This window comes from Lolium rigidum, chromosome 4 (assembly GCF_022539505.1).
Source record: "Lolium rigidum isolate FL_2022 chromosome 4, APGP_CSIRO_Lrig_0.1, whole genome shotgun sequence".
Classification (NCBI taxonomy): Eukaryota; Viridiplantae; Streptophyta; class Magnoliopsida; order Poales; family Poaceae; genus Lolium; species Lolium rigidum.
In genome coordinates, this window is record NC_061511.1 from 84,073,882 (window position 1) to 84,097,288 (window position 23,407).

The window sequence follows — 23,407 nt, forward strand, 5'->3', positions numbered from 1 at the left end:
GCCGGGAGACCTTTATAGACGCCGGCGTCGGGAAGAAAGCGCGGGAACGGACGAGAAGAGGCGGGAAGATCGCGCGGGAACCGGGCGGTGGCGTGCGAACGCCGGCGACGCGTGGAGGCCGCGCGAGCACCGACGAGACGTCTCGCCTGCCCCTCCGTCGCCATTAAGGCAAAGATGCCGCGCGCGCGCGAATAACTTCCGTCGCGAGGTAGGCGACGGTTGGGTTAAAATTAACCGTGCCGCCGACGCGTCGGCCCCGCGCCTCCTCGCCTCGCTTTCGTTGTGTCCGGCGTGCCCGGTGTGTCCCCTGTGGGACGGGGACATGCTCGGGGCGCCGGACACCATATAGGGGCGCGCCGGACAAAAAAGGGCTTTGGGGGACGCGGCTGGAACGCTTTTTTTGTCCGGCGCGCCCCAAATCCCTTTGGGGGACGGTTTGGGGGACGCGACTGGAGATGCTCTTAGCCTCTTTCTTATATGATTGATACATCTTTCAGGTGTATTCTCCAAACATATGAACCCAACAAGTTCGGAAAAAAAATTATACGAACCCAATGGTGGTATATTTAGTTTAGATGAATTCCTATTTTTTTTTGAGAAGTCTGGGCTGAATGCACAAACTCCGAGTGTCATAAAAATTTGCAAAAGGCCCAAAAGCAACCGAAATCGAGGACACAGATAGAATAATGCGAGATCGTGGAGTACCCCTCCCGCACACGCGACCAGTCAGGCACCACCGTCCACCGTCGCCACCAGCAGCGGCCGCGGCAGCTGCAAGAGAACAAAACAATTCCTGCCGTTGCCGTGGGCGCAGACACGAGCACGGTGCCGCACGACGAGAAAGGAACGCCACCTCCTCCCCCCTCCGCCTCGTGGTCTCCCCAGAAAGTTGTGCGAATCCCCACGCGCGCGCGCGCCCGGTGACTGCCGGATCGGATCGGGGATGTGGGAGGCGGTGGCGCTCACGCTGGCCGGCGCCGCCGGCAACAGCATCGGCAAGGTGCTCCAGAAGAAGGGCACGCTCATCCTCCCTCCCCTCTCCTTCAAGCTCAAGGTACCCCTCCCTCTCCCCTTACCCGGATCGCCGCCGCCGCCCTTCTTCTCACTGTTTATTGCGCTCTGCTGCGCGCGCAGGTGATACGGCGGTACGCGCTCAACAGGCTCTGGATCAGCGGCTTCCTCCTCGACATGTGCGGCGCCGCCCTCATGCTCACCGCGCTCTCGCAGGCGCCCGTGCGTTCCCCGCTCCCCCGCTCCCCTTCCTTTCTCGCCCGTGCGTTTCTGCACAGCTACCCTTAGGACGCCGCAGGTTGATTGATAATAATGACGCTTGCTTGCTTTCTCTCCGCAGGTCTCTGTCGTGCAGCCGGTTGCCGGCTGCGGCCTCGCCATACTCTGCGTCTTCTCACACTTCTACCTCAAGGAGGTCATGAATGGCCTCGACTGGATCGCCATCACGCTGGCCGGTGTCGGCACCATAGGTGAACTACAAGGGTCACAAGCTCACACCCCTTACGTTTTATTATAGCCAATGGTAGCGACATAGAAAATGAACTCCAACACAACTTTGTACTAGTAGAATTCATGGTAAGAGTAAATCTTAGGCTAGTGCCCATGCATTGACTGGATGCGCTCTGCCTTCTCTAACTTCAGGAGTCGGTGTTGGAGGGGAGGAGCAGAAAGTGGAAGAGATCCCCCTTGTCAGTATACCCTGGCTGGTCCTCTGCATTCTCATCTTGTTTGTAGGTACCACGCTCTCTGCTATGTTCGCTATTTTGCGTCCACTAAAGTACAAGTGTAATTTCTCTCACAGGAATTGTTACGCCCATTATGCTTATAGTATATTCCGACCCACAACCAAGAATTTTAGGCACGCGTTACATCTGTATTACCTTTGTATTTTCATATACTCTTCTGTTACCTCCCAAAGGAAACCTCTCACTGGATCTAGGGAAGCGTTTAAACTGCTCTTATTTTCAACCTAGTTCATTCCCATTTTGTTAAGAAAAATCATGTCGAGAGAAGAACAGATCATATTGTAGGGACTGCAGTAGATGTTACTACCATAATTTCTAACTTGCAACTGATGGCAATTTCATATGGCATATGCAAATCAAGGTTCTGCTCAACACTTGGCTTCATATGTACAAGAAGCAACGGCGCGACCAAGATTTGGTGAGCACTTTGAAAATTTGGTATTCATGTTTGTATATATTGCAAATTTTGACTCCGTGCATCAATCCAGACTGGACCTGAAGTGATCGAGGAGGTCATATATGGCTTAGAATCAGGAATTTTGTTCGGGTAATTTCTTTCTATCCACTTCCATTTGTCATTGTGTTTATGGTCCTTTTCTACTTAATGAGAACATTCATGACTTAAAATATTGATCATTAGGTTGAGAGGATGTTTTATCACTAAGAGTACACATTTATCATGAAATGAACAAATATTATTTCAACTTTTTTTTTCCTGTAGTAACCAATGTGGGATAATGACTCGTAACTTATTTCATGTATAGGGTTTCATCAGTGATCTCTAAGATGGGATTCGTGATGTCGGAGATGGGATTTCCGAAGATTGTTGTGCCAGTTGCCATATCTTGTAGTGTGGCCTGCAGCGCCGTGGGATTTGTTTACCAGGTATGGTCTAGTTTTCTGGAGATGTGCATCCCTACTTCATAGCTTGCATTCCGCAGATGTGCCCTTTTAGTCTGCACCGTGGCCTTCATACTTCTGTAGATGTAGCCTCCCTGCTTCAGTTAGCGCACTCTGGCTTTGATAGAGTTTATACAATGCTTGTTTAGTGTCATCGGTGTTGCACTTCGTTAATGAACTATGGCCTTGAGTCTGTACAGTGCTTGGGAACTGTTGGAACTAATACACTTTGGTAATTTGTACCAATTCAAATGTCCTTGGTTGCATGCATTCATTGTTTGGCTGTTATACAATCTCTCTGTCATATCCTTCTGTCACCTCTTCAGCTAGTTGCATTCCGTGCGTGCAACGGGCGCTTGTGGGCTGCTTAGGCCGCCATATTTAAAGCGGACTTGATTTGTGAATCCAGAAAGAAGAATAAAATTGTTGAAGTGGTGTCGTGCTAGAGATGCTCATCAAGATGTCTTTTACAGCAGACAGCATGCCTGGTTTGGTATGGGCGATCACGCAGTAGTCGTGGTTGGAAGATGAACAAGACAGCATGCCTCTACTTATTACTTTTTAAAGGTTGTTTTTCTGCTCTACAGAAATACTCATCCAAGGGAGCCATATCTCTCACCCTGCTCCAGATAACTGTTTCTCGGATTCAAAGATAAAGTCTGCTTAGAACAACACTGTGAAAGTGGCCCACAAGTGAACATGTGCACTAGCAAAGTGGTCATTTGGAGGTTTGACATAGAAGGATGTGGCAGACAAACAATGAATGCAACACCGGTGATGTTTGAAAGCAGTGGAGACTAACGGCGTCGGCGTGTATTGGTTCCAACGATTTTACAGTTTTTGTGTAGTGTTTCTTGAAAGAGTGTAGATGTTAATCAAACTCTTACACCAAATTTATGATGCTACCATAACTTGAAAATTTAGGGTACACCACATGGGAGCACAGAGGAGCATGAGTGTTTTATATCTCAGTGAATCAGGAACATGGGTGCGAAGGTTGAATGGGGCCGCATAGTATGGTTTGACATGACGTTCCACGTAATGCTGTGATTTTTTTATGTAGCCGATCTTTTTAATCTAGAAAAAGATGTAAATTTATTTCTTCACAAATCGAAAACTAGTTGTTTGCTGTATATTGGACCATTTTTTGGAACTCGGACCTGATTTCATATTGTATTCAACTAATGGCACATATCCTTTATGCAGACTCGAGGTCTCAAGCATGGGAGGGCAATTGTTGTGTCCACGTGTACATCCGTGGCATCTATTGTGTCTGCTGTTGTAGCTGGTATGGTTGCACTTGATGAGCATCTGCCCAAAGCTCCCACAAGCCGTTTTTTCCTCTTACTTGGATGGTAATATATTTATATGATATTACTTCTCTTCTGTGTTGTGTACTATTATTGCCTGTTTTGGCTCCCTGCATCATTAGTCATTAGTCAGCTATTGTAATTTACAATGTTTTTCCCCTAGCAAATTCATTTCCTGCACCTTTAGGGCTTGTTCGTTTTGTTGGGATTCAGTCCAAGCATGGAACCAATCCAGGTTTGGCTTGGGTCTGTGCCATCACCCAATGCATGTCAGGACTAATCCCTGTTAACCCCTCCAAAATATACCTGTTTGTTTAAGTCACCTGGATCAGCCTACACGTTTCACACCCGACGCTCGCTCTCTCTGTGACGTGCCGTGGATATTTTTTCCACAGGTCAAGTGGGGAGAAAATAATTCCAGGCAAAGCAAGAAGTTGGACGGGATGGGCTGGGCTCTAATGCCTCCAGAGCGTAAACGAAGACCACAGTTTCTCTGGTCTGGAAAAAATGCATCGCGGGGACGGACAGCCGGGATTGTGCCTCATCCAGACCGATCCCTGGCTGTTCGGGATTAAATGAACCTGGGCTTAGGGCTATTTGCACAGCGCTGGCAATGCATCAGATAACAATGGTGTCCTGGCAAGCTAGGGATTTTGAAATCGCGAAGGGTGGGGGTGGGTAGGGTAGGGAAGACGCTGGTGGAACGTTCAGGTGATGCACTGTGGATGCAGCGACCACAGACGATACTGGAGGCGGCAGAGGGCCTCTTGTTCTATAGCAGCACCATCTTCATATATAGATCTAAAAAGGTGGTAGGACCACCTATGCCCAAATCCTGGGATGGTTATGAATTGAAGGCCCAAGAGGCTTCACCGCCGCACAACTCAAGGATTTGTACCAGCTTAGCAGTAGCACAATCACCGTGGGACAGTCGCTGCCTCTTCTCTGCTATGGGAATGCCGGTTGCCCCTAGATCTCGTGAGATGGAGAAGAAGACTGTTGCCTACTGTCCCAGGCATCATCTCCTGGGCGGTGCAGAGAGGCAAGCAGCGATGAAGAATCCCATGCTGGTGTGAAGTGAGGGAGTAGGGTTTGGGGCTCGATTCACAGTTTAGCAGTTGGTTGGAGGGAGTTTTATGAGACTGGGTTCTGGCTGTGTGCAGATGATCTTGTGCCAGTCTGAGCCGTCTCTTGTAATCAAGCGCCTACAGCCACAAATTTGTAGTTAACCTGATATGCTACTATTTACCTGCAACTGGTGTGGGTGTATCCCCTTGGGCTATGTGGAATTATTCTACAGCCTATCCTTATTGCATATGCTTTGTTGGCAACTTTGATCATGATAGAGCATAGCAAGTTCTTTCTACTCCACTGAGGTTTCCTATTGGCAGATTCATCTTCTAAAATATCTGATGCATACTGGTTAATAGACCTGCAAGATAATAGGATAATAATGCCAGTGGTGTACTGAGGCATATCCTCTTCATTAACAAAATACCATTGAACAAATCTGTTGTCGCTTTGTGCTCTCTCTTTAATTTGGAGAGAAAATTGGCTACTGTGAGGACACTAAAAGATCAGTTTCACGTTTCAGGTTCTTCATTATCACCGGTGTGATACTTCTTGTTACTTCAGCCCGATTGATTGCACGCCTACCTAAGCCTGTGCAGAAGTTTCTGAAGAGCAATATGGAGCGTTCTCACAGCATCAGGAGGCCTGGATCAGCCCGAGGGAAGGATCCAATCCAAACCACAACAATCCATGCATCGTCATTACAACATATTCTAACCTCTCCAGGAAAAGAGAAGGCCTAGATCAGCTGCTGCTGGAGCAAGATTGTCTTAACACCTCCATGCGTCCTGCCATTGTCTAAATCTTCATGTGAATGTACAAGTCTAGAGTAGCATCTGAAAAGTTTGGGCTGGTTGCTCATATACTGGCTGCCCTTATAGGTCTAACAGAAGTTGGTAAATCTCCTGTGAATTTTGATCGATTTACATCTTCTTTGGTTGGTTTGCAAGTGCTCTATTCGTTTGTTCTCTTGGTCCTATCTGTCATGGAAATCTTGTGTTCGTGGGTTTTTGCTTTGCTTGGGCACTATTATGTTCTGCTTGAGCGCGCGTGGTGGGGGCATTGTAGCCCTGTTTGTGAGTTCTTCTGATATTGTTCTGAATTCCTCCCGTTCCAATGGGCCAGCTTAGTGATTATTTGCTTGGCAGCCGCTTTCCTCAATCAGCTACCACAACTGTGCAAATATTCGTTGTTGACAGACGCACATGTTCTGCCAAATAACTGAAATTGTTTCAGCTATAATTATGTAAGTATAATTATCCGGCCGTACATGACATTTAAAATGTGATACTCCGTATGATTAATCTTATGGCATCATGAATCATGATACTGGTGGTTCTACTGTATGCTGATTGTACGATTTAGTGATTCCGGTGGACCTGTGTTTTGGTCAAGAACTGAATACTATTTTTTCTTTGAAATGGATGAACTGAATACTATGGGCATGATGATCTCATATACCTGTCTCCATTTGCCATGCTGCCAAACGAAGTGCGGCCAGTGACTAACTGGTCCAAACGACCAAGTCAGAACTTATTATATGCAGGGGTTGGTAGTTATCTGCGTCCACAATATCCAAATGTGTTAGGAATTTAGGATCAGGCTAGGAGATGCTTTTTAAACAATGGGGTAGCTTGCAGATGCTGCCCTCCTTTTCCCTTGCGACTTATCCTGAAAATTTCCAAGCCTATGGTGATTAAAAAAAAACTGCTTGCTTTGTGTGTGGTTGGGTGCTACGCATGGTTTTGTCCAGCCATTTGATTAGCTAGGTTAGGTCAACTACTGTGGTACGTATATTACAGTACAGAAAGTAACGGAAAAGATTAAGGATTTCAGATCAATAGCCTTGGGTTGGGCAAGCATCTGGAAAAGGGTCATCTTCGGCTTGTAAATTGAAGTTGTGAGCTTGTAAATTTTGAGCTTGTGTCTCACAACTTCAATTTTTGTTCATCTTCGGCAAGAGTGTCGTGATAAATTTCTTTATAGGAATTGCATGTTTCTGCTAGATGCTAGGCATAGTTATGTTTGTGGATTGATCTGTGGTTGGATCCCGGGAGCATATGCCAAACAGTAAAAATCATCAAAAACGCTTGCCATTTTGAATTTTTTTAATTCTTTTCTGTAACACACAGTGTATCTCGCATGTGCCTACAAGTATTTATATATAAAAGATATATGTCGTCTCCCATGCAAAAAACTCTAAGTAGCTTTTTTTAATGTTCTAAATAGCATTTTTAAGCACCATTTTTTCGCTCATGTCACAAAACTTATCATTTGTCCCCGACATTATACATGTACACATAGAACATTTATACTTTTTTGATAAAGAGAACATGTATACTTACATCAGTAGATGCGCTTAGTTTTTACCAATTCGCATCTCAGTGTAGCCAGCTTTGAGCTCAAGTTTACCTTTAAAAAAAATTCACATGTGACTATACTCCAGCCATCCTACTAGCTTAAACATTTCTAAATGTTCCCATCTTGCTTAATAGTCATGAGAAACACCAAAAGTACACTTTAAGTCATGTTATTTCATTGGGAATGTAGCATAACCCCAAAGCCTTGTACTGCGACCTTTGTCTGCAAACTAACGCATAAATAAGAAATAGCAAAATAAAAAAGAAAGAAACAATATCTTGGAAGCTTTGTCTGCAAACTAGCGCATAAACAATATCTTGCAAAATAAATAAGAAATATGCAAACTAGCGCATAAACGACCTTTGGCCTCTCCTTTGATCACATTGCCCAATTCTACAAGCTTTGGGAAAGACTAGCTAATGTTCATTTGGACCCTCAAGCTCAAGACACAATATCTTTTTTTTGAGAATCAAGACACAATATCTTGGAAGCTCACCAACGATGGTTGCTACTCGGCAAGATCGGCCTACAAAATGCAATTCTTGGCCGTCACTTCATCTCCGATGCCTTCCTTGGTTTGGAAGCCTTGGGTCCCTCCGAAGTGCAAGATCTTTGCTTGGTTGGTCCTTCAAAACCGGGTTTGGACGGCGGATAGGCTTGCAAGGAGAGGGTGGCAAAATTGTGGCCTTTGTAAGCTTTGCAACCAACACCAAGAGTCGGGAGCCCACCTTCTTTTCAAGTGTTGGTACTCAATCCGGGTGTGGTCCAACTTAAAGAATTGGCTTGGTATCGATGATTTTGACCCAACAACTTGGCATGACTTCCACTCCGTCAAAAGGTGGTGGGCGGAGGTGATCCACAAGAGAGGAAAATCAAGGAAAGCTTTGACCTCTCTCGCAATGCTTGTCTCTTGGGGAATTTGGAAAGAAAGGAATGCTCGGGTCTTCCGTAACAAGTCCGTCACCATCGCTATGCTTGTGACAAAAATCAAAGATGAGGCAAATTTGTGGCGTCTAGCCGGTGCCAAGGCTCTAAGTAATGTAATGCCGCGAGAGTAGTTACTTGTAATATTTGGTCTTGGCTTTTAACCGAGACGGGTTGTAAAACTTCTAAAATCTTCTCCTTAATCAATGGAAATGGCAAATCTTTTGCCTTGTTTCAAAAAAAAAGAAAAAAAAAGAAAGAATGGTGCATGGTCACAAAGTCACAAACCGCGAGCGCAAGCAACTACCTATTCCAATCCACTGTGCCAGTCATGTCTAAACTGGATCAGCAGACGATGTCAATGTCATTATGACAATCTTAGCCCACACTGTGATAGTCGCCTTTGAGGCTAAGCATTGAGTGCGCGTGGTAAGCTGGGAGCAACATTATCATTGATCGTGCTTCTTGCTTAAGCTTGTGACTAATGTCGTACCCCGTTTAGCTGTAAACAATCATATGAAAAGAAAGCAACGCACCGAGAGTAATTCAAAATCATATCGGTTTCTTAGTCGATTACATCTTGTTACCGAGATTGGAAAATCAGTAGAAAGGAGTTCAGAAAAAAAATGAACTCATATCCTGAACAAAACAACATGTTACACAAGTAATTTTATTGTTCTGCACTTCTGCTCCGTACAAGACTTTTCACCCCTAATCTTGGCAGTGAAGCTGTTATGGTCAATGGTCATGGCGTGACTCGGATGCCATCTCATCCAAACAAAGATAATGCTAGTAAGAGAGCCAAGGCAAAGAAGTTCCAAAAAAGAAGACGAGAGAGACCTACGGCCGAGTGCCCATAGCAAAACTGAAAAAAGGCTGAAAAATACGCAGGGGTGGACCGAGCGACAGCGAAAGCGTCAAAGCGAGGACTGAAATGCGAAGAAAAAAAAAACCTAGATAGATATAGATAGAGCCGGGAGGCCAAACTGGTCCTTTTTCATTTCCTCCTGCTTTGCTTCGTCTACTTGCCCAACTTCCCCCGAGAGCGCCGCCCCACACGGCCATGGCCGCCGCCTCCCCTCCCGCCCCTAACCCTAGGTAGCCTCCTCCGCCCGCCCCTGTCTCGCGGCTCCAGCCCCGCGCCGATCTGAGCGGAGCTCCCCCGCCGATAGGTTTCCGGGCCAGTCAAAGCGCGTTCTTTTAGCCCTTGTTCTTCTTCTTCGGGCGGTGCTTGGTGGAAGGAAGCTTCCGAGCTTTGGTGGAATTTTTCGTGCGGCGGGGATGGAGCCGCGGGTTGGGAACAAGTTCCGGCTCGGCCGCAAGATCGGGAGCGGCTCCTTCGGGGAGATCTATCTCGGTGCGGGCTGTTCCTGCACGAAATTTCGGATTCCCCTTTTTTTTGTAGTCTTTGATCGGTTTGTGACAAGGTTCCGTTTTTTCCATTTTGCGCGCAGGGACCAATATCCAGACGAACGAGGAGGTCGCGATTAAGCTGGTACGTGCTCTGTTCCGGCGGATGAACTGCCTGGATCTTTGTTCGAGTGCCGGCTTTGTCATGCTACGTTCTGATGCTCCTGAGCACGACTGCGAGTGCCGGTTTAGCCTGCTTTGGACAAAACCGCTATGTAGTTGAAGACCGCCTGGTGCTTAGTACCAGTTGTGGACTTGTGGTCGGCCAGACTATGTGTTCATGTAGGATAGTTTGTAATATGCGCTGCTCTTCTCGGAGCAATTCATACTTTTGAGTTGGCTCTCAGATGCGGGCTCTGTTCGATTAGCCGCTGTAGTTCGAATCAGTTTGGTTAGTTGATTACTCAAAGCCTTCCCGGGGCTTAAGTGCTGTGGTTGACTTGGTTGGACTTGCTAGGCGTTTTCAGTCAATCATCGCATCGCTGATCGATAACTAAGATAAAGCTGCTGGGTATTGGATGATGGTAATAATGAACTGAATTGGAGATACAATGAACCAGGGGAGGAACGAGAATCAGGAACTTGATATTTCCCAAAAATATGCTGCTACTTCCTGTGTTGTCTGGTGTTATAATCTATAAATAGAGGGCATTGCCCATAGACGCAAACATAAATCTCGATGATAGTAGCTTATCGCATTTATAAAGCATTGGAGTGCAGATTATCCATCTCGATTGACAGTTGACATTTGATTACCGTTTCTCATGCAGGAAAATGTAAAGACAAAACATCCTCAGTTGCTCTACGAATCAAAGATTTACAGGATTTTACAAGGAGGAAGTACGGAAGCTATACATAGTGCACATTTTATTAGGAACTGCGATACTACAACAAGTGTGGTCTGACTATCTTTCTTGTGGCAGCTGGAATTCCAAATGTCAGATGGTTTGGTGTCGAAGGAGACTACAACGTCTTGGTTATGGATTTGCTGGGGCCAAGCCTGGAGGATCTATTTAACTTTTGCAGCAGAAAATTGTCTCTTAAGACTGTACTTATGCTTGCCGATCAGATGGTATGCATACTCCAACAGTTTAATGATGCTTTTCCATCTCAAAGCCTTCGTGCATTTTTTTTTGTATATATTAAGGAATTCGCTCTCCATACCTACCCTTCACTAAATTTTGATGGACCTCAGCTTCACTTATTAGTACCCACACATACACTTTTGCACAGACTTCACTAATTTTTCATGGACCTCAGCTTCACCTATTAGTACCCACACGTGCACTTGTGCACAGACACATTTTCACTGGTCTTCTCATTTTTGTCATATATTCATTAAGCTTTCTTCTTCCACATTTTTATACTTTTTATGATGGATTTCTTCTTGCATTTTCCTAGATTATGAACTATATGTGATCTGTGTGCTCCCACTTGTAGATAAATCGAGTGGAGTTTGTCCATTCCAAGTCTTTTCTGCATCGAGACATCAAGCCAGATAATTTTCTCATGGGTCTTGGTAGGCGGGCTAATCAGGTAGGTAGCAATGTAGCTTTTAGTAATCAGTTTAGTTTTGTTGATCTAGTTTCTTGTGTTCATTCGCCACTTAATGTGTGTTCTAACAAAATTTCAGGTCTATGTTATAGACTTTGGTCTTGCCAAAAAGTACAGGGATACTTCAACGCATCAACACATCCCATACAGGTACAAGGGACATTACTGAATCATTATTTTTCTTCCTCTGCACAGGCATATGTACGAGTAAAGCAAGCATAAGAATGTTAAGTTATCTGTCCTTCGTGTCATACTTCTCGTTTAGAAAATACTGACACTGCCTGGTTATGTTAATTCTTGTTTCAATAGTTTTGTTCAAGATATCAATTTTAGCATAACTTTTTTTGTTATATTATTTTCTTTTTCGTGATGTACTTTGATCGTAATATTGCAGAGAGAATAAGAACTTGACTGGGACCGCAAGATATGCTAGTGTGAACACTCATCTTGGCATTGGTGAGAAATGATACTGTACCAGTTCGTGATTGTTTTGATGTTATAACTTCCACGTGTTTGGACTTCGGTCTGTTTGCTGGAATGTCGTTTATCTTGGCCCTGTGCAGTTCTTTTCTGACTATTTGCTTTCAATCTTCTTTTTCTCTAACAATCAGAACAAAGCCGAAGAGATGACTTGGAATCTCTTGGATATGTACTCATGTACTTCCTAAGGGGAAGGTTAGTTTAATTGCTGGATTTCTTATTACGTGTCATATTTGATGTATCAGATGTAACACTGTTTTCTTTCAGCCTGCCCTGGCAAGGTCTGAAAGCAGGAACGAAGAAGCAAAAGTATGAGAAGATCAGTGAGAAAAAAGTTGCAACATCAATTGAGGTACTTCCGTACTTGTAGTAATAACGTCTGTACAGGGTGTTGGCTTTCTGTTGTTAATGATGTTATCATTCTGTTTCAGGCTTTATGTCGTGGGTATCCTACTGAGTTCACATCATATTTCCATTATTGCCGCTCGCTTCGGTTTGATGACAAGCCTGATTATTCCTACCTTAAGCGACTCTTCCGTGACCTCTTTATCCGCGAAGGTTGGTTCTTTTTATTATTATTGAAGAGAACCAGGATTTTTTCCTACATAGGGTGCAACAGGATTCCATCAATAATGGAAAAGGATTGTGAAGTATCTATGCATATGTTCATGATCAGAATGATGCTTTGCAGGTTTCCAGTTTGATTATGTATTTGACTGGACAATACTGAAGTACCAGCAATCACAAATTGCTAGTGCTCCTCCTCGTGTTGTGGTGAGTCTTTTCCTCAAGCACCCATCAACTAAATCTGTGTATTTCTATGTAGCCATCCATGGGAAAATATTTATGCTTGCCTATATTCTACAGGGCCATGGTGCAGGACCTTCTGGGCTGACACCACCTGCACTGCAGAATGATAGTCAGTCTGGTAATTGATTCATTCGATCAATTCCATATGAGTATGACTGTTTTTTCAGTCAATCTTCATAAGTAATTGATTTACAATAGAGTTCGTGCATTGTTCCTTTGCTTGACTAAATTACATGATTACTGTTTTAAAGGCAGTATTGATGAGTAATTAACTAAATTGAAGATTTTTTTTTGTAATTGAACAGTTGATAAGTTCGCCTTCTTACCTATGCTAATTATCTATTTGTTACGATGTAGGCGCCGTTGAAGGGAGGATTAGTGGTTGGTCAGCAATGGACCGGCGCCGTGCCCCACCACCCCCTATTGCAAGTGTGGGGAATTCTTCTAAGCAGAAAGCCCCTGTAGGAAATGATGCCCCTATTTCTAAAGATCCTGCGGTGTGTTTTCTCCCTAATCCTCTTTGTTTGCTATATGGACTTGATATTGTGATTGCAAGATTAGGGGCAAATATTTCGAAAAGTGTGTTTGACACATGAGCACCAGTGCTCCTGGTTTTTTAAAATCATATTTTTTGGATTCCAAAAAAATTGAAATTAAATACCCACATACATATAAACATTCCTAAGGTACGGTAGAAGTTTTGGAGAGAAATATGTTGTATTGTGAGCTATACAAAAAAGATAAATTTCTGACAAATATCTAGTCCTATTAGTAGCCACAAATTTGTTTTTTTCATGTAGCTCAAAATACAATGCAATTTCTACCGAAACTTCACACGAGTATTCAGGACATGTGTATGTATTCATAAAATAATTGTGACAATTTTTTGAAACAAAAATACACGGTTTTTAAATATTTTGAAAACTGGGAGCACTGGTGCTCAGGTGCATCAAATGTGCTTCCCAAATATTTTCTTTCAATTTCTAGTGCAAGAGAGGAGCAGTGTGAGCACGAGTCAACTTTATAAATCAACTTTCCTTCCATGATTTGGTTCTTATAAACTTGCGTTCTGATTTAACCAAAACTCGTCACACAAAGCGCTTCATAAACTGCTCGTTCCCTGTTATTGTGCGCACATCAATAGTGCTGAATACTCAAGCGTGTCCCGATCAGTGTGTCATGTGGCCTGCAGAATTCTCCAAGCAATCGTGCAAGTGTTATGTTTTTCTATGGGCTTGTATTATGATTCTGTAACCTTAGTATCTCTTGATTTTCAGTTGGTCGAGAACATTGTGCTTTCCCATGGATGACCCCAATCACAGTTTCTTACTTTTGGTTGTTTCTGTTGTCTAGACATCTGGCTCAAATCTCTTGGGACGGTCAAGTGGATCGTCAAGAAGAGCTGCTGTTTCAAGTAGCCGGGATGCTATGGCAAGTGATACTTATGAGCCTTCACGATCACGCACAACTGATGCAAGCCCTGGGACATTTCGTAGGGCCTCAGGTACTCAGAGAAGCCCACCAGTAGATTCCGCAGAGCCAAAGCGCTCCTCTTCAGCGCGGCACCCATCCAACACAAAGAACTATGAGTCTGCTCTCAAAGGTATTGAAGGTCTTAATTTTGATGGCGATGAGAGGGTTCAGTACTAGTAGCATTGAAGAATTCTACTTCTACATGTGCCGTGTATAAATCATAATCTGAAGGTAAGCACAGCATTTCCTGTTGAGTTTTGGATCACAGGAGATGATTAGGAGGAGGATGTGAAGTGCTATTGCCAGATGATGGTCCTCTGGACACAGTAAATAAATCGTCAAATCGTGGGCCCGAGGCGCATGAAATTCAGCTCTCATAATTTATTATGGTTGTTCTGTAAATGTCTTTATAGTTTGTTAATCTGGCGCCTCTTGAGTTCGTGGGTCTGTTGTATTATTTATGTCTCTGAGAGTTGCTGTGTCTATGAACAGCCAAGATCAGCTGGTAAAACTTGTATTTGGAAAAGTGAAACTTGATCATGTAGAATTTTTTCATCAGTTCATTGAGCAAATTTGCCTGATAACAATTCTGAGAATTAATGTGCCTTGGGTACAATGTGATGTGATTTCTTCAGTTCCTTTTGTTGTCTGTGCTATGCATGCATGTTTAAGCATGTGTTTGCGTGTCACTGAGATCGGAAGCTGTTACTGCTAGTACACTTTCCTCTTCTTTTCTTCTTGTTGCCGGGACCTTATTTTCCGTTCGGGATCTGTGATGTTTTCGATATTACTGCATGAGTTGAGCTGGAAACGCAGTTCGATAACGGCAGTCATACTAGTACTATGCTGGCCAGATGCATGAACAATCACAGATTAGAAAACGACAGCCCCGTTGATTCAGTTAACCTCAGTATGTCAGGTTGGTAATTTATGAGGAGACTTATTTCACGACTTATATGCAAGGCGAACAAAATTATAACCATGTGTGGATCTGGGTGCACTGTTACATTCATTAGAAGTGTGATACGCAATCTTAGACTTCTTCACCAGATTAAGTTGCAATCGAACGTATAGGATTACATGAAAGGCAACCAACAATGGAGAATACGGAAGAGAAGGATTATTGCAATCCCTCACATTAGCAAGTCATGCTATTTCTCCTCCTCCGCTGCTGCTTTTCCATAGCCTAGCTCGGTCATCTCCCAGCTTGTGCGCGAGGCCACCTCCAGGTGTGAACGGGTGTATTGCTGAACATAATCAAGAGAATCATTCAAACAATAACAATGTTAAATCCCTGTGTTTGTCAACGAGTCTATGAGTTTTAAATCGAATGGCAGGTATTGAAAGTGGATAATGAGGTCAGTTCACCTCCATCTTCGTCAGCAATTCATGGGCAGTTGGCGCCGACACAATTATCTGCCTGCAATCCGCCTTAATAAAACCTTCCGCCGCACCCTTATCAAATAGCGCAAGCAGCGGATCATAGTAACCGTCGACATTTAGCAGGCCAACCTGTTGTAAGTCAATGATGAGTGTCCCTTAAATCAGTTTTTTGAAGTGCCCCTGGTGTAGCAGATACTTGTTGTCAATTGACATAGCCGACAATATGCTAATACTCACTGGTTTGTCGTGTATTCCAAGCTGCGACCATGTTATCATCTCTAATAACTCTTCCATTGTTCCATAGCCCCCTGATGTCAACAAAGTAATCATGTAAGCATGTGGGATTGAGATACTATCCCATCCTTAACATGTAAGCTAGGATGCCGAACTTAAAACACTAGCCCTTTATAAAAAGGGTTAAGGAAAAAAAACATGCAGAATCGTGCATACCAGGAAGAGCAATGAATGCATCGGATTGTCGTGCCATCTCAGCTTTTCTCTCATGCATGTCGGAGACAATCTTTACTTCTCCAACACTTGCACCAGATATCTGGAAGAGGGCTTTTGGTGTTTCGTTAGAGCAATGAACAAAGTAGGCTATAGTTGCAGGAACATCATTTTCAGATTCCTCCTATCACCATCCTAGAAAGTTCACAAAATGCGTGGACAGTGGTACTTCCACATCAATGTACAGTAACATATATGCAAGTTTACAACGCAATTTCGCCCCTGTTGCTTACTTTTCGCCCTCAACTTGTGATGTCCTCGTGGAAAACTGAACACTATTATTACATCCACCGAGCGGCAATCTTTTATATCTCCAAGTTGTACCGCCGAAAAGTCTAAACTGACAGTTCATTTTTCTATGGCAACGAGCCTGAAACCGACGGCCTGCAATTTCCAGCCCTATTATAGTCCCAATTCCTCAATGATCACCTGATTCTAACCCCACATGCAAAGGTGAATCCGTCTGGACCAACAGGGAGAGCATACAGGAATCAAATGGTGAGTGAGTGGGTGGCCAGAAGAAGATAGATAGCACTAGCAGGTGATGGCGAGAACCCGTGACGCCGACAGGCGGGGCCGAACAAAGGGATAGGATTCAGATGGCCCGTCTGTCAGCAAGTGTTGGGGGACATCGTGACAAACTTTGCATCGAGCTAGGCAGAGTGTTGGACTACTTCGCTGCCTGCGTGCGTGACAAAACCTTCTACCGGATGAACCAATGAGGCGAGTCTAGACTTTACGATTAACAATGACGTTGCAATAGGTATTTCGAATTCTACGAATACACAAAGAATGAAGAAGAGGACCTAGGTTACCGTCAAATAAAAGAGAAGAAAACCTAGGATGAGAATAAGAGATTGGTACGCACCTCGAGGGGCATGAGTGCTCTTGGAATCACCCTGCAAAGGAGTAACCGAAGAGAGAGCTACCGCATTAGGAAGATTGCAGATTGAGAAACATGACGTGTGCTGCTACATGTGGGAAGGAATGAATAGAGGGAGATTTTTTTTTTTCAATGAGCAGGGGTAGCCTACCCGAGGACACTGCAGCCGCCATCCAGAACAGTCTGTGCGATCAGGCCCATCAGCCCGACGCTGCCGCCGCCGTAGACCAGATCGATCCCCCTCGTCACCTGCAAGAACGGGAAAACCACCAAGAAATCCCACCGTCAACGCGCGACAGCAACGACGAACCGATAACCCAATCCAGACAGACAGGGCGGGGCGGCGCCAAGGCGGTCGAATTCCGGGCCTGGCGCGGGAGCTCCGGTCGCCCTGGAATAAGGAGCATCATCGGCATTCGAACGCGGAACGCATTGCTTACCAGGCCCTGGCCGAGCTCGAGCGCGGCGTCGCCGAACACCGCGCGGTTGCCGGAGTTGCTGCCGCAGAAGACGCAGATCCTGCCGAACTTCCTCGTCGGCGCAGCCGCGGCGGTGTCGCCCATGGCTTCAGGTACCTTCGTCAGGTTTGGCTCCGGACGATGGGGTTGGGGAAGGTAGTCGTGGAGGAGGAGAGGGAGGTGTTTAGGTTCTCTTCTTCTCCCCCCCTTTGCGCCGCTGCCGTGTGTTATCTCTTGTATCTTTGAGAGCTTCAAACGGAGGCGGCATTAAGGATTCTGACGCGACTGTCCTTTTATTATGTCGTGATTAATCTGGTGGGTCAAGCGGCCCATATTGCACCAGAAGAGCCCGCGTGTCAGGATCCTTTTACTTTACAGTTAGCCCCTTCAGTTTGTATCAAATAGGAATAAAGTCCTTGAGCATTCTTTAGCAGACAGAAAAAATGAACACATACATTATATTAGCATTAAAGATGGCCCTCAAGAACAGAGGAAGAAGAAGCCTCACAAACCCTAGAATTTGCGAGAGAAATAGATCTAGGGTTTGTGGAGAAGCAGCATCACAAACCCTAGATCTGATTTGTTGATGAGGAGAAGCAGAACTAAGAACCTATATCTACAGCTCCGGGCCTGCCTCCCACCCACCGTCGGCCACCGTCGATGATGACAACAAGGGGTGAGAGGCCGGAATCGGGGAAGAAAGGTGGGTTCAAGCGCGGAAGGTCGCCACGGGGGAAACCTCAATTTAGCAGTCCCTGAGAGGAGGCAAATTGGTGTGCTCCGGTGATGTTCAGATGATGTTTTGCCATGTGATTTTCTTGTTGATGAATTTGAATTATTTGCTTGTGTAACATCGTAGGGATGTGTACCATCGGATACATATCGGAAGGTATAAACTTTTTTAAGAAGTTCTAATTGTGGTTGTGCAATAGCATTGGCTCGAAACTTAGTGAACACGAAATTTCCACCTTTAATAAAATCAATGTCCTTTTAGGGTCAATCCCCAGACCATGCCATAACCATAAATGGCGATGAGAGAAATGCTAGCCTACTTCCCAAGGGTGGAAAGAATCTATTCCTTTTCTTTAAAAGAATAGATTCTAGATTACTGGTCTTAGCGGAAGAGGAGCTCTTAGGGATCCCCCGCTTTTTTTACTTCTTTCTCTCTTTTCTTGGAAAGAACTGTACTCCCTCCATCCCAGTTCACAGGACGTATGCGTATCCCTATGTTGCCTATTTAGCCATCATAATATCAGTTCTGTAATACAAAAATTATATCATTAGAAAGTAGAACATCTATTCTTTCTAATGATATATATTTTATAATAATAAAATTTACGATCTAAAAATACGTGCAAGCCCTATGAACCAGGACGGAGGTAGTAGTTTATTAAGGCCTAGCTTTAGGTGCAACATTGGACTTTACAAAAATGATGTATGAGCTCATATTACATCTTTATATGAAACCGAGCTGATATGTATGAATGTTCAACCCCACCACAAAGTTCTTGCATGAAAAAGTCCAACACGCCGAAGAGGCATAAGCTTCCACCTTAAAAGATACCAAAAATACGCATACAATGTCTTTCCTAGGAGATCTAGTTATAGTAAAATAGTAACGCAGTGGTTGAAGCGAGATACGGAGAGATCTGGTTTACCAGATTCGAACCTCTGCATACGCCAAACACTTGGTGGGTGACATATGTAGCTAATGTCACCTGGCGGCTGGCGTGCTGGTGGCGGTGGCCTAGTCGGGGGGCCGGTGTCTGCTGAGGGCTGAGGCTGCTTCAGTGTGCCACAGTGACAGCCTCATCCTAATTAACAGTGGTCGAGTGCTGGATGCCGAAGCAGCTGCACTCGCGCCTCTGCTCGAGCGCACTGCACGCTCGAGCAAAGGCAGAAGATTTCTGACTTGTGCCGGTTGAAATGGCCCTCTCACGATGTCCCTACGACGTGCTGATGCTATGATGGAGTCGTTGTAAACAGCAATCTTCAGTTAACCATCAAACCATCCCATGTTCTTCACCAGTTAGAACATCTCCAGCCGCGTCCCCAAAGCGTTCCCCAAAGGTATTTGGGGCGCGCCGGACAGAAACTGCGTTCCAGCCGCGTCTCCCAAATCCCTTTTTTGTCCGGCGCGCCCCTATACGATGTCCGGCGCCCCGAGCCCGTCCCCGTCCCACAGGGGACGCACCGGGGACGCCGGACACAACGAAAAGCGAGGTGGGAAGTGGCGGGGCAGACCCGTCAGCGGCACAATTAATTTAAACCTAACCGTCGCCTACCTCGCGACGGAAGTTATTGGCGCGCAGCCGACGGCGCAGCTTCCCGCAGAGGGCGCAGCGACGCGTCCCGTCGCGTCTAGCTCGCGTGCCGGCGTTAATGAGCGCCACCGCTCCTCCGCCTCCCTCCGGCCTATAAAAGGGGCGCCTCTCATCGTCCCTCTCACACACAAACCCTAGCGCCTCTCTCCCAAACCCTAGCCGCCACCATCTCTCAACAAGACTCGACGCTATGTCTGGTAGAGGCGGAGGCCAACCTCGCGGCCGCGGCCGTGGTCGTGGTCGTGGTCATGGCCGCGGCATAGCTGAACGCTCGCCGTCGCCTCCCACGCCGTCGTTTTCATCGTCGGAGATGGACGTGGAGCCGGACGTCCTGTTCGAGTTCGTCCACGTCCTCAAGGGCGACCCGCGCGGCATCCGCAGGCCGTCGGACTCCTTCGCCGAGTACGTCGGCGGCGTACGCCCGCGCACGATGCATCCGCGGGAGCATTCGTGCGGCTACTGCCGGTGGATCGTCAACGCGATCTACGACACGCGCGGCAAGATGTACCTCAACATCGGCTGGGAGAAGTTCGCGCGCCACCATAGCCTCGAAGCCGGCTTCATCCTCGTGTTCTCCTACTTCGGCAACAGGGACATGAGCGTCAAGGTCTTAGACGAGAGGCGCTGCCTCCGGAACTACCACGGCGACAGGGACTCCCACGACGACAGCACCGACGAGGAGGACGACTGAGTGTTGTTTCTTCGCAGCGAATACGTGCACGGAGGTTTCTGCCTGTTCGCCTCATCGGTAGAACCAACAAGGGCACCATCCTCCCGCCGGATTTTCCGGCTTAGGTGACTCAGGTATGCCCTCGAGTGTTCTTTCTTAGCAGCGAACACAGGAAACCTTCGATGCACGGCCTAGTTAGGTTTAGTTTCTTTGCAATATTTTATATTTGTGTCCACCATGGTTCAAACTATGTATTAGTTTGTGGAAAATCATGTTCCAAACTATGTCTTCGCGTAAATCACGTTCCCAATTATGTATTAGTTTGTGGAAATTAAAATAAAAATACCAAGAAAACTTATTTTAAATGTTTGGGGGCGGCGTTTGGGGACGCGGCTGGGAAGCGACGTCCCCCAAACGCGCAGACGAACGAAACACGTCCCCCAAACGCTCGATTCGACGCGGTTTGGGGACGGTTTGGGGGACGCGACTGGAGATGCTCTTAGGAAACTCGCCAATTACCACGACCACGACAAGCAGCCCTGACACAGACACGGTGACACCGTGATCGGCAACCAGCCGAGTGCTCGGCGAAAAATGGCATTCCCCGAGCTCCATCGCACCGGACATCATCATCCCCTGGCCGGATACATGATCAGCCACCGGCGACGCTGACACGGCGGTTCGTGTCGCCGACAGGGACGTCCCCGACGAAAGGTCGAAAGCGCGGCGAACCTAGCTCTGTCGACGCTCCAAGCGACACATTCTGGACGAAATCCTCCGGCGTCCTTGTCTTCATGTTCATGGGACCGGCCGCACGATGCTGCCGTGCTCTTTCCCGTGAGCACACGCACGACCCAGCACGCTCTCCGTTCCATTGGTCATACTACTTCACTACTTCTGAATAAGTACTCTCCTCCTACCTGCGATGTCACGGTGTCGCGAGACATCAGGACACCGGCGCTGCTGCTTTTGCTTGGCTCTCCAGGGACAGCTAGGGCTTTGTTTAGTCTCGGAGATAATGTGATGCTGCGAGATGTGGCCAACGCATGGCGCACAAATCTTCCGGCAGATGGATTAGTAGAAGTAGGATCTGAGACCACATGGAAGATGCTCCATGTTTCCTGCCACCCATGTGTTAATCTCGAAGGGTTTCTGCAGTGGATTAACATATAGGTGAGTGACCGCACCAGATATCCTGCAACAGATGGGAAGTTTCTGATCAACTCGCGGCACGATGTTGCTCCTAGGCCGAAGGAATGTGAAATGCAGCTGTGCAGTGCACTGCGTAGGTTAAGGTTTATGTAAGAATCAGATTTTAAAAAAGGTTTATGTAAGGATGGCAGCGATTAGCTCGGTGGGCAACAGATCTACCGGAGCTTTAAGTCAACTGGTTAGCTCTATATATAGCGCTCTCGCCTGCCTGCATCTGATATTTGCATGTGCTCCCTCCGTCCAATATTAGTTGTCACAATCAGTAATGGTGTGATATGGAATGGATGGAGTGCTCTTGACACTACGAGTGACACAATGTGAGAATTAGTAAAGGGATCGATCTAAACATGGGCATGATTACTAGGTCTCAAGCTATGGCGGAGCACGCGCGCCCCCGCTCCCGCTCCCTGCCACCGGCGGCCACCCACCTAGCCACCAGCCTCTCGCCGTCGACCGGTCGGTCCGCGGCGACCACCTCACCCGCCTCTCCTGCCCACGCCGCCACCCCCAGCTCCCCTTTCCGTGGGTCAAGCCTTGGATCCCATGGGCGGAGCGGGAATCCCGGCCAGATCCAGATCTGCGCCGCCTCGGGCCAGGCGCGCCCCCATCCCCCTACGCCGCCGGCTGGAGGTAGCCTCCAGGGGTGTAATGGCCCTGCGACGCCGCGTGGGACGGTGGCTATCCTAGGAAGGACTTATGGAGGCCAGCTGCGCGTGCGCTCCATGGTCGTACGGACCGGCCCCCTGCTGGAATCGCCGCCTGCGCGCACACCCCCTTCCCCTATCGCTCCTGGCCTGGGCATTCAAGACCAAAGCTTAGAGTGGCAAGTGGTGGCTTCGAGGAGGCGGAGGCGGAGGCGCCCGCCGCCCGTACCTTCTTCGGCCACCTCCCGCCCGCGCGCCAACGCTCCTGCCACCGGAGTGATGAGGCCCTCCCGTTTCCACCACCATAAGAAGCGCCTGCGTGGGGAGTGCTTCAAGTGCCTAAGCCCCAGCCACCACATCTCCGACTGCCGTGACCCGGTCCGGTGCCGTTCCTGCCGCCACAGCGGTCACGTCGCCAAGGAGTGCCGCGCGGGCCCGAGCCCGTGCCGCACGGCCAAGGTCCGCCTCCAGCCACCGTCCTCGGTCCCTCCGCCCCCGTCGCCCGCGCTGATGGCGACCCGCCCCGGCGAGGCGCACCGGCGCCCGGCGAGATCAACGGCCGTCATCGTCTGCACGCCGGAGACGGAGAGCGCGGCGCAGCTCCTCCACTCCAAGGTTGTCGTGCTCACCGCTTCCGATCGTCGCTGCGACCTCACCAACGAGCTCGTCGCCAGAGCAGTGGCGCGCGACTGCAACATCCCTGCTGAGCGGTTCCAGGTTTCCAAGCTCCGGCCGGGGTGCTTCCTGGTGCGCTTCGACATGTCCTGGCACAGAGACCAGGCCATGGACGCCGGCGTGGTCTCCTGCCGGGGTATCGCCCTCACCTTCGCCCCGTGGCAGCAAGCCTCCGTCCGCGCGTCGCATCGCGTCTGGCGCTACTACTGCCGCATCGCGGTGGAGGGCGTCGCCCTCAACTTCTGGACCAAGGACGTCATGCAACAGGTGCTGGGTTCCTCCGTCAAGCTCGACGTCCTGGAGTACCGCTCGGAGGCGCTCGACGACGCCCAGGTCTGCTACGTCTGGTGCTGGGCGTGCAGCCCAGATGACATCCCGCGCGCATGTGACGCCTCCTTCCTCATGCGCATGGGCGCGGCGCAGCCAATGCGTTGCTCCCTCCCCGACGGCACGCCCCGGGAGGAGGGCATCGAGGACACGAGGGAGCCGCTGCTCATACACCTCGACAAGACAAAGGACTTCGCGCCGGCGGAGCGGCGCACGCCCAGCAGCCGGGCCTCCGGCATCCCTTCTCCGGAGGTGGCGCTGCTCGACGCGCACG

General features: G+C 47.6%; 3 protein-coding genes across 5 annotated transcripts; 2 read left to right on the forward strand and 1 right to left on the reverse strand.

Moving 5' to 3' along the window:
* The first annotated feature begins 943 nt into the window (after positions 1–943).
* LOC124708327 (probable magnesium transporter NIPA9) lies at positions 944–5,982 on the forward strand. Its single transcript, XM_047240000.1, has 9 exons — positions 944–1,054; positions 1,135–1,233; positions 1,352–1,481; positions 1,654–1,742; positions 2,119–2,175; positions 2,246–2,304; positions 2,522–2,642; positions 3,864–4,012; positions 5,562–5,982. The coding sequence occupies exons 1-9, from the start codon at positions 944–946 to the stop codon at positions 5,779–5,781; spliced, it is 1,035 nt and encodes a 344-aa protein (XP_047095956.1). The 3' UTR covers positions 5,782–5,982.
* A 3,475-nt stretch (positions 5,983–9,457) lies between these two features.
* On the forward strand, positions 9,458–14,637 carry LOC124649201 (casein kinase 1-like protein 2). Of its 3 annotated transcripts, XM_047188861.1 has the most exons (15): positions 9,462–9,680; positions 9,778–9,818; positions 10,504–10,573; positions 10,657–10,805; positions 11,174–11,269; positions 11,367–11,437; positions 11,682–11,743; positions 11,899–11,962; positions 12,035–12,119; positions 12,199–12,325; positions 12,459–12,541; positions 12,635–12,695; positions 12,935–13,074; positions 13,931–14,180; positions 14,319–14,637. In XM_047188861.1, the coding sequence occupies exons 1-15, from the start codon at positions 9,605–9,607 to the stop codon at positions 14,327–14,329; spliced, it is 1,386 nt and encodes a 461-aa protein (XP_047044817.1). In that variant the 5' UTR covers positions 9,462–9,604; the 3' UTR covers positions 14,330–14,637. The 3 variants fall into 3 exon arrangements, with proteins under 3 accessions (XP_047044818.1, XP_047044817.1, XP_047044816.1); XM_047188862.1 differs by lacking the exons at positions 13,931–14,180; positions 14,319–14,637 and adding an exon at positions 13,544–13,675 and having other exon boundaries at positions 9,458–9,680; positions 12,935–13,144; XM_047188860.1 differs by having other exon boundaries at positions 9,463–9,680; positions 13,931–14,637.
* Positions 14,638–15,002: 365 nt separating this feature from the next.
* LOC124707985 (probable cytokinin riboside 5'-monophosphate phosphoribohydrolase LOGL1) lies at positions 15,003–17,396 on the reverse strand. Its single transcript, XM_047239675.1, has 7 exons — positions 17,264–17,396; positions 16,975–17,072; positions 16,809–16,839; positions 15,884–15,983; positions 15,671–15,741; positions 15,419–15,562; positions 15,003–15,297 (listed from the first exon to the last, which is right to left on the reverse strand). The coding sequence occupies exons 1-7, from the start codon at positions 17,384–17,386 to the stop codon at positions 15,202–15,204; spliced, it is 663 nt and encodes a 220-aa protein (XP_047095631.1). The 5' UTR covers positions 17,387–17,396; the 3' UTR covers positions 15,003–15,201.
* Between the last annotated feature and the right edge of the window lie 6,011 nt (positions 17,397–23,407).